Here is a 10,414-nt window from a genome sequence, read left to right as displayed (position 1 = left end):
GGTGTCGAAGGTTATGTTAACACCCCCATGCACTCCACCATAACAAAGGCAACCTGCAGATGCTGAAGCCTTGGTGGGGCCAAGTGGACCTCTCCTTACACCTGCCCTCATCCAAAGGTATGGCTACCTCTGAGTTAAAGACCCAACCCTGTCGTGTATCCTCTGAAGAGGAAATGACAAGACGCTAGAGAACCAGGACTACGCTTAAACCCAACACTGCAGAGTCGATTCACAGCAACCCTGAGAGGACGGGGTACACGGGCCTTTGTGTATTTCTGAGGAGAGCACCTCAACTTCCTCCTGCAGAGTGGCTGGTGACCTCAAACTGTAATCCACGCCACCAGCTCAGGATGGTGCATGAGGTATGACACCCGGTCCATTCCTCAAGCTCGACATCCTGCATAATTAGCCACCGAGCCTCACAAACCCAGAGGCCATATAAGTAGCACAAATCACACCGGTGGCAAGCCGAGTGTGTCCTGACCAGTCTATCCGGTCCAGCACCCGCTTTCATCTTGAGCAGATTTTGGTGCTGACCAGCTTGGTGCGGTGAGCAAATTGCGCAGGGAGGGCGAGAAACCAGGGCCAGGGGCCTTCATTTCTGATAGGCCAAAAAGCTTCACTGACTTAGGTTGGGTAGTTGTCACTTCCCACCTACTGCTGAGATGTGACTCGAAATCTGGACATCCTCTAATCCTTTTACTTTCAAATCGTTTGCCGTTTCTGTCCTCAAAACACACACTCTCCAGAATTTCAATAGAAATAGGAAGAAAATGGTTTATGAAGATCTAATCAATGTGACCATATTTCAGAAAACCCAACAATAAATATTGTCAAAGCCCTGGTTAGATTTGAGAGAACAATTTCTTGTCATAATGAATACAAGATTCCATTTAAACTGGAACAGCTGACAAATACAAAATTAAACCTTCAAGGGAAATAGGGTCACACAAAACAACCAACCGAGAAGCCCAAGACTGAGGTTGAAAGAAAACATTACAACAGCATTTCAGCATGAGTGTCTACTGATCCCCCATCCCCGCAGCTCAGTCTTCACACTGAACCCTTGCCCTTCTGAAGCACCCGCCAAACTAATAGTGTCCCCTGGACATGACACAAAGCAAAAAGTGGGTCTCACATGAGGGTGTCTCCTATGTAGTGTCTGTCAACCACACACTGGTAGTGAGTCTAACCAGCTCAGTGCCACTCTTGCCCGCGCAACAGGTGGGCCTGTAGCTAAGTCAATGCTAGCCGTCTGCTCGGCTGCTCAACCATTTTCCGAGTTCATTAAAGAGGGCCACTGATTGGAAAGTAGCTCCCCACTGGCTGTTCCTGGGACCTCCGTTGAGGGAACTGCTAGTATGTCCCAACACAGGACAAGGGAGGGAAAGCAGAGGGCAGGAGGAGCTCTAGCCATAAGTCCCCAAACAAACATTAGTCTCTGGGTGGGGGCGTGAGAGAATGAAATATATATAATACGTAAAATCAAGTCAAAGGAAAATGGGTTCCATACAACACAGTATCAAAACATAAAGGAACACACTAAATGCAAACAGGTGGCAAATAAGTCCACAACCTATTGTGACAAGTCCTTCCAGCTCCAATCAGGTTTCTTCTCATCGGTTATCTCAACATTATTTACACACGTGGTGACTTCAACAAGAGTCTCTCATGGGTGGGCGGCTTCAATCATTGGCTTCTGGATCTGTCTGTGCCATGTAGGCATCCAACTCAGCATCCAAGTGTCCTTTCGTTTTTGACATGTAGGCATCTAACTGGTTGTCCAGCTGCTCCTTGGTCAGCACAGGTCGAGAAAGGGCCCCTCGTCCTCGTCCTCGTCCACGGCCTCGTCCTCCAAAGGCCCCTCTTCCCCGACCTATTATACCCCGACCTGGCACAAGGCGGAGGAAAAAGAAAAAGATAATCGTCACATATAAGCTTTAACCGGTGCTGCCGTCATACCCCTTAGAACAGCGAGGCTACCTGAGAAAGGCTGAAGGGCGGGGCAGAGAGAAAACCAGAAAAACACATAGCAACACATGGAAAGCGCCTAACGGATCTCTCTTTTTTTTTTTTTCGGATCTCTTAATAAACATGCTTATCTCTAAATTCTAACCTAAAAAAGTATTCTATCAATGAAGGTAAAATAAAAAGTACTGTGAAAAAAAAATCTTAATCTCTCCGTTGACAAATTATTCCGTTTATACCCATTATAAATTTATAATGAAAATACATTATAACCGCTAGGGAGCAGCCAAGATAGGCACAAAGAATTAAGGGTGGGAAGCTAGTTTTCAAATTAGGACTCCATGAAGACCTTTGTGGAAAATTATCACAACTCCTCTTAAACTTACCAAGCACAGAGAAGTGACCCTGGGTCAGAGGACCAAGGAGTTATTTTGACACAGGAACAAGGTGGGGAGATGGAAAAACCGTTCTGAGTAGTTCCAGTCACTTACACCTGACTTTAGTCACCTTAGGACAATGATATGACTATCGGAGAGATGGTTTCAATTCACCTTTAACAAAACATACCCAGCTTTCTGAAAAGTCACTTTATCCCTCACACCCATGAGTCTCAGACGCCAAGCCAAAGATAATTTGGAAGCAGGTTATGTTATCTTGAAACCCAAACTTAGCTTGCTCTTCACTCAATAAACTAAGAGGCATACAACAATGGGAGAGGAAAACAAGCCCTGTTATCAAATTACCCTTCCTAACAGTTATTATCCCCTGCAACTGCAAGGCCATAAATTATAGAAGACCCACCACACCCCTGAAGTGGACCCACAGCAAATACACACAGAAGCTCAAAGAATAGCTCTCCCTGCCCCAGTGACATTGCTGGGAGCTTTCCACTAAGCTTTGAGCTAGACCGCTCTCTCGAAGTCTGGCATCAGTAACAGCCAACACCACTGAACAATTTCCCGTTCTGTGTAATAATGCCACAAAGTGCTTATCAAATAAGTCTCAAAGGTAAGGTTATAAAAAATAGCCAGTTAGTTAACTGACAGTACCACCTTGTTTTCTACCCTTAACCTTTTGGATGAAGTCCCTGTCTGGTCCCCTGAAGGGACAAACTACCTTGAATTTACTTGGTTTCAGAACCCACGCCCAGCTTCAATATCACCATCCTCTTTCCTGAGTCTCACTCACTTCAGCTTTTCTCACTCTGCTCTACTCCTATCTGACTCAAACTGGGGTTTTGAGCTAGAGGGTAGGTGTGTGGTGGTGGAGGTGGGGCAGGACCCAAACCGACTCCTTTGTCATTTTAAGAATGCAATTTAAATTCGCAAGAGTACATGTAATCTTGGCTCTATAATAAGCACTTAACTTGTTCTTGGGAGAAGCATGCAATTTCGGTACTACCAGCGTGAGGGTTTACAAAACAAGCCTGCTTCAAATCCAAACAAGACAGACAAGTAAGCCTGCCTAGAGCTTGACGCAATGCAGAAAGGTGGCGGAGTTTCTGAGGGAGAGAGAACAGGGGAGAGCTACTCTCTGAAGTTGGTAGCCGACTAACCTCTACCACTGATTCCGCCACGACCCATAGCTCCACGCCCTAGGCCCCCTCTCCCGGGACCTCCACGGCCTCGAACACCACCTCTTCTTAAGCCCATTCGGGGAGCTACGGCTCGTCCACCGCGGAGCAGGCTTTGACCTTGGAGAGGAGGCATACAATGTATAGGCAGGTAAATCCAAGAAAGACAAAGTAGAATTTAACCAAAGGAAGGCAGTGAGGGTTAAATGAGAATAATTTGGTTAATTTTTAGGTTGAGCGGGTCAATGTGAATAGATTTATGCTGCTCTTTGTTTAATCAATTCAACAAGCTTGATCAAAATCCATTTTTAAAAGAAATGGAATAAATTAATAAGCACACACATTTAATAACAGCTGTTATGCAATCAGACATGTAGATGCCAAGCATTATGGTAGATTTAATGATATGGCTCGTTTTCAGTATATTCATGGTCCCAGTTTTCAATATATTCTTGTAGGGAAGAAAAACAATAGAGAAGAGTATTAAGTGTCCAAAATATAGTGTCACTAAGTGTTTTGAGTCAATTGGTTCTGTTCTTCCCCCAGATTAAACAGGACACTTGACATCAGAAACGCTGATGACTAGCATGCTGACAGACCACACATGTTCTCTAAGACTAGACTTGAACATGCTTTGATTCAAGCAGCAGCTGGATGTTTTAAAATGGAATGGAGATGACATGGCCTGTTTTTAAGCAGGTCATAATCTCTCACCACTGCACATTATCAGAAAAGGAATGGTATCGATAAGACATGCACCACTATTAAAAATATGCCATTTCAAAAGTTGTAAGTACATGAATACAATTTCAGGCTTAAATTTGTTAAACAACTGTGCTCACCCGCCACCCGAGTGAAAAAGGAAAAGGACAGGGCTTCACAGCGATACAGCACTGACCTCGGAGCGACATCCCGCCCCTCAGCAGGGTTCTTGTGGCTCTTCCCCCACGCAGTGCTCCTCTGGGTAAGCCTCTCTGGATTATGGGCAGGCCTCGTCCTCCGATTGCTCCCCTGGCCAGGGCCCCTATGGGCCGGCCTAGTCGTGCCTGGATGTTACTCTTACCCAGGCGCTGCTTTAAGCTCTTCTGGAAGAAAAGGTGTTGGGGGAATTGAGATCAAAAAAGCCATCCAGTGGGATATGGTAACTCAAAGTGCAGAGAAAAAGAAGCACGTGAGATGCTTGATGTTGTAGGGAAGTGACCTGTGCTAGAAGGATCCCAAACTAGAAGCAAGCCTGTGTCTCAATATGAATATTAAAGCGGCAGAATTTTGTTTCAAAGCAGAAACTCTTTTAAGAAACTTAAGTATGGTCCCATGACCACAAATACCTCACCACTGTGGTTTCTTAAGTCATATATCTATACCACCACTTAGGGGGTTAGTTTCAGAAGAATAAGCTGTAGTTCAACTTCTAGATGTTTTTTTTCTGAGCCAAGGGCTAACATCGATATTACTTGGTTCCTACCTGCCCAAGGACTACCAGTCTTCAAAGGTTTTACTCAATCACATTCTGGGTGAAACTGAAATAAGTTCATTTGTGTTCTCGAGACAAGAACAAGATTGATTTCTCAAAAAAGAGAGGCCATTCTGCTCCACTTTTCCTCAGAACATCTAGCTCCAGATGGTCCACTTTTTTACCTTAAGATGTAAACACAAAAGTCAAACCTCCTTCCCTTCCATTTCTCACATATCCGTAATTCCACGTCTGTCTTTTCATACAGCTCCACCGAGCCAGTAGAACCACCTTTAATTCAAAATAAACAAGTCACTCAAATGTAACCCTGTACTGCACCAGTTACGTTTGTGTTACAACCGGCAAGTGCGCTGTCATCACAAAATTCACACAGGATAGTGTAGAGGAGATGGAGAGTTCTGGTAATAAGCTCCCCGAAGGAAAAAAAAAATCAACGAAGAATATTCACATATCAAGGAAATAACTTATTTCAAAGGACGGAGAAAATAATGTCTATCGCCCAGAGCACACCCAGAAGGCACTAGCCAACTTTTCCTTTTCCTGCAGAAATGTGCCCCAAAGATGTGGTGGGGGTATTTGCTTTCTAGCACATGATCAGAAACGGTCTCTAACCAGAGGGGCAGGTTCTAAACATCATCTACCTTCCATGTACTGCAGAAACCAACCACATTGGTCAGGTGACCCCCCCCTCTCCAACCTCCAATAGCACACAACAGTTACGAGGCTGGAGCTTCATTCCACACGTCCTCCAGTGCCAAGTCATCCTGAGCGTATCCTCCTGAGCTCTGGGCTTTAAATGGAAGAACCACACCACACAGTGCTTCTCCCTTCCCAATCCTAGCTGCCACCAATACTGTACTCCAACACTGATAGGAAACTTAAGGGGCCAGCTCTACCCCTCAGTCTCATTAACTCTGGAGTTCCTGAATGGCATTAGCCACACGTGGCAAGTGGTTGCAGTCATGAAAACCGTGGCAAGTGGTTGCAGTCATGAAAACCACATCAAGGGCATTTCCTTCACTGCATTCAGTTCCACTGAAGCAGCACTGCTCCGGAGGTTATTTTCTACAGAGTAATTACATCTATATGTTAAGGGGTCTTTTATGGGAGGGTCTATCAGATACTTATTTTCAGCAATTTCTTCCATTCACTCTGGGAAAATGCGGTGCTTTTCACTTTTCCTGCGTCAGAGCTGCTTCCAGTCACTCCAAGGATTAAGGTAGCTGAAGCGAGCGCCTTGTTTATTTTTGGTCAATGAGTCCAACGGCTCAGCGTGGGGTGGGAGGTCGGGTTATATTTAACTACTGAATTTAGGCACAGCCATGCAGGGCTACCAGCTAACGTCCTTACAGTTGCATGGCACTGCCCTCCAGGCGCCCAGCCACAGCTTGGACATATCCTTCCACAGCCACTGTCCGGACTTGCATATAAAGTCTATGAATAATAAAGAGCAGGTTTTATTTCAGGTCGTATAGCATTATCTTAAATCACTCAAGGTTCCATGCCGCTGACTGCTAAAACTCGCGGTGCTGTGGCATAGGCTGCACCTGCTGCAGTCTGCCACCACTTTCTACACGTCAGCACACAGACCTTACACCAAGCCCCTCAGCTCCCACCGCGAGATGGGAATCATGTATGCATTCTAAGTCACTTAACAGACAATGAAGGTTGGCTGAAGATAATCTTCAATCGAAACCAACTTTCTCTTTGTGGAAAAAGCCAGTGCACCCACGTAAGAGCTAAGGCTCAGAGAATAAAGAGACACTGACACTCACTGATAACGCCCTGAGAAAACAAGGAAAAGTTACTTAGCAGTACTTGCCCAAATTGGAATTCTCTGAACTTCTCTTTCCTCCAGAGAAGTTTCAGTTTTTGCCCTGAGTCACCTTGCAATCCTCCGTCACGTCCCGGCAGCCTGAGTGGACTGACGGAGACCACCAGCTGCTTCTGGCGCAGCAAGACCATGCCCTCACCTGCTTAAGTTTTAGTGCTGCCTGGACAGAGGGTCTATTCTCCATCTGCTGGGCCAGTCTTCTGTTTCTGGCGCTGGCTAGCTGCTGTTGTTGCTGCATCGAAGCGCGAATAGTCACTGGCATCGGCTGTTTGTTCTTCAGCATATTAGTAAAGCTTCAAGGTCGAACAAAATGGATGTTTAAATAAAAGCTTTATTACAAAACATTTATTGGCATTTTCATGGCTTGCTAGACCAGGAGCTCCAGATCCCACGAACTTTAAGTAAAGTGGTACACTTAGATCAAGGCTGATGTGGGTTAAAGACTCCTCTGTTTCCACAAACTTGCGAGAATCAGAAACTCAGAAAATGCAGCTAGTGTAGCACATCCAATCAAAAGTGATAACAAGGGCTCAGGTAACGACTTCTAGAGAAGTGGAAGGTATGAAAAACACGCAGTAAGCAGATATGATGACAAAAGATGCAGTTTCAAAGACACACACACAAAGGCAAATTCTTGGGGGGCCTGGGAGTGCACTTTAAGGGCAGACATGAGCAGAGCACCATCAAGGTCCATGGAAGCACTGTCAGCTGCAGCACAAGTCGATTCTGGCTCATGGCACCTCCACGTGTCAGGGCAGAACTGTGCTCCAACGGTTTGCAAGGGTCAACTTTTCAAAAGTTGATTGCCAGCCCTTGCTTCTGAGGCACCTCTGGGAAGATTCCAGCTGCCATATTTCTTAACAGCTGAGCATGTTAAATATTTGTACCATGCCACGAGGACTTTGGAGAGAGCAAGCCCATATAAATGATGAGAGCACATAACATTTTCTTACACATTCGTCCATTTAGTAGCTTGTGAAAGTGGTTTATTAGCAAGTGCCATCATACGTAGGGTACGGACGAACACACATGCTTCAGATGAGGTGATTACAGACATTAAGTAAATCTCCTCAAGGCCTGACATCAACACAATCCATTTACTGGTAAGAGGCCTTCGATGACCAAAGCTCTCAGAGATAAAGTTACACTTTTCTTAAGTCTCAAATGATCACTTTCCTAATCCCAAATAATTACCGCTGACAAAGTTCGATTAGTTCAATCATTTAAGAGCTTGTGAAGATAGTCCTCCATTATTCCTGGCAGGGTTAAATTGAAGAAACAAAAAGAGAAGAACACAACATAAAAGAATCCAGAACAAAACGAACAAAAAGCAGAATGGAAAGAAAAGTGAAATGGAGCAAAGCAAGTGCCTCTTACAAGGCCCAAGAAGGACATTCAAGGGCCTTTGGACAGGTTCACGACTTGCTACCTGCCTCTTACAGGCCAGACACAACGCTGCTGGCCTAGGACTGGGTAGGCAAGCCTACTGCAGCCAGGGTACCATGCTCCCGTGCTGCACCACCCCTGTATTCACGTTAAAAAAAATAACTGTTAAGAGAGGGAGGGTGTGAGGAGTCTTTTCAAAATACATCCCACCAGATAAATGTTTCAGATAGCTTAACATAAAAATCTGATAAGGGGTTTTGAATCAACCGCCCAATTTGTCTTGTGTACCACATGAGATGCAACTAAGAACAGAGGTCTGTAGCCTTCTGTTGGTATTTAGTTTAAACTTGTTTTTGGGTGTGTGTGCATTTGACCCCACGGGAAGAACGAGCTGAAGTTGCTGTTGGCTGCCTCACCGCTCATTTAGAGACATCTTGGTGGTGCTCTTTAGCACAACTTTCGGAGCTGACTGTGCAGCCATCTTCAAATCTCGAGAATCTACAAAAGACAAAAAGGCGCCATGAGCAAAACGGGGAGTAACCTTCCCCTCATTTCTCCACGACACCCACCCCACCCCTTGCAGGTACTTCAGTGATAAGGCAATTAATTAATCGCCTACTTAAAACATTTAGACATAAAACGTCTGTCCATGTCTCCAGCAGAGCAGGAGCAGAGATGGCTGAGGGAAATGTCCGAGCTTGGCTTTTAGTCTAGAGCAGTTCTCAACTGGTAACTCTGGCGGCACGTGCCTGACACGAAGGGAACTTTAAAATATCCAGCCGCCTAGGCACAGGACAATGGAACCAGTCTCCGAGGGGGCTGATCTACAGGGGCAATCAATAGAGAAGCAGGCACACCTGGCGCCACAATGACGTAGGGGCCTCCGCAAGGGGCTGGGGACCCGGGCGACGGCGTCGAGAGGAGGATTCCTAACAGGCATTCACCTGGGAGTGAGCTCCCCGAGAGCCTGCAGCACGCTGTAGCTCCAGGGCCGCCATTCGGGTTCAAGCCAAAGCCCGGGACCCACCGAAACCAAGCCGCTGCCATCGAGTCAATTCGACTCCCGGCCGCCAGCGCGCCTTCCGCGAGCCCACAGTCGCCAGCTTCCCAATCGTCCCCCAAGCCCGGGCAAGGCGGCCAGCCGGGCTCCATCCACCCGCCACTGCTGTCCCTGCTTTCTCCGTCGCTCCCGCCCGCTTCCTCCCGGGCTCCGCCCCCTTCCGGGGCCTCCGACTCCCACCCCGCCCGCGCCTCCCGCTCCCCCCGCCTTGGCCCGGCCGCGGCAGAAGCTCACCAAAGGAGACGGAAGCCAGTGCGCCTCCCGGGGCTGCCACCACGGCTGCGGGGAGGGCCGGGGACCGGCCGAACCTGAGTGGACGGAGAGGGGGCTCGGGGGAGCCCGGTGGACGGTTGGTTGGACGTGAAGCGGTAGAGAGAACTAGGCTAAAGTTTGGCTGTTTGCTGGCTGTTTGGCTGGTCGGTCCGCGTGCTCACAGGGCCTACCCTGCCTTCCGTCTGATGTCCCCACAGCTGCCGCCGTCGCCGCCACCTCCCGCTCGAGGTCCCAAACAAAATGGCGGTCACGCCCAGTGCGGAGTGGGGCCGGCTAAAATGGCGTCGGCGCGATGACGTCAGACGCCGGCGCCACGCACAGATTCGGGGCCGGGGAAGACCGCGCTGCGGCCGTGCGAGGGCGTGGGTGGCGCCCCGGCGGGGGGCGGGGCTTGGGCGGCGCCCTCCTTTTGTTACGCGGGGCGTTCCAGCGCGAGGGGAAGTTCCAGCGCGAGGGGGCGTGGCCACGGCCTCGGCACTGCGGGCTCTTCCGGCTTCACTTGCGGCCCCTGGGCTCCTGTAACGTGGCGTCCTTCGCTCTCCGCTGGCTTGAGCACGTTCAGCCCCGGTTTTGGGGAAAACAAACAAAACCCTACACTTCCTTGTACATGTCTTACCCCTTCAGCAAATGATCGAGGTCTCAAAGCCCTGACGAGGAATTTAATCCCGCTTTTTTTTTTTTTTTTAAGAGATCGCCGAGCAGGGTAATTTGCAACGGCCTCCCCCCACCCCTCCCCCCCGCAACCCCCATCCCCATTCTCCCGATTGAGAGGACGGAGAAGTGCCCGCAAGCCCCACATCTCTACCGGCCCCGCGCGGCTCACCACCGCCTGACCACGATGTCCTC

The 10,414-nt window shown here is 48.1% G+C and overlaps 1 protein-coding gene across 4 annotated transcripts; it reads right to left on the bottom strand.

Annotated features, from left to right (window-relative positions):
- Positions 1-850: 850 nt before the first annotated feature.
- Positions 851-9,832, bottom strand: CHTOP (chromatin target of PRMT1). 4 transcript variants are annotated; one of them, XM_075562321.1, is made up of 6 exons: positions 9,530-9,832; positions 8,652-8,733; positions 6,989-7,142; positions 4,440-4,626; positions 3,524-3,661; positions 851-1,891 (listed from the first exon to the last, which is right to left on the bottom strand). In XM_075562321.1, exons 2-6 carry the CDS (start codon positions 8,714-8,716, stop codon positions 1,686-1,688), a joined length of 750 nt encoding a protein of 249 aa, XP_075418436.1. In that variant the 5' UTR covers positions 8,717-8,733; positions 9,530-9,832; the 3' UTR covers positions 851-1,685. The 4 variants fall into 4 exon arrangements, with proteins under 4 accessions (XP_075418436.1, XP_075418428.1, XP_075418421.1 ...); XM_075562313.1 differs by lacking the exon at positions 9,530-9,832 and adding an exon at positions 9,180-9,202 and having other exon boundaries at positions 4,440-4,623; XM_075562306.1 differs by lacking the exon at positions 9,530-9,832 and adding an exon at positions 9,180-9,201.
- Between the last annotated feature and the right edge of the window lie 582 nt (positions 9,833-10,414).

This window comes from Tenrec ecaudatus, chromosome 1 (genome assembly GCF_050624435.1).
Source record: "Tenrec ecaudatus isolate mTenEca1 chromosome 1, mTenEca1.hap1, whole genome shotgun sequence".
Lineage (NCBI taxonomy): Eukaryota > Metazoa > Chordata > Mammalia > Afrosoricida > Tenrecidae > Tenrec > Tenrec ecaudatus.
This window is presented reverse-complemented; position numbering and strand designations above follow the sequence as displayed.

Coding starts and splice junctions, on each gene's coding strand:
- CHTOP (XM_075562321.1), bottom strand. CDS start 8,716: ATGGCTGCACAGTCAGCTCCGAAAGTTGTGCTAAAGAGCACCACCAAG. Junction 7,143..8,651: donor AAGATGTCTCTAAATGAGCG/GTGAGGCAGCCA, acceptor TCGACCTTGAAG/CTTTACTAATATGCTGAAGA. Junction 4,627..6,988: donor CAGCACTAAAACTTAAGCAG/GTGAGGGCATGG, acceptor CTTTTCTTCCAG/AAGAGCTTAAAGCAGCGCCT.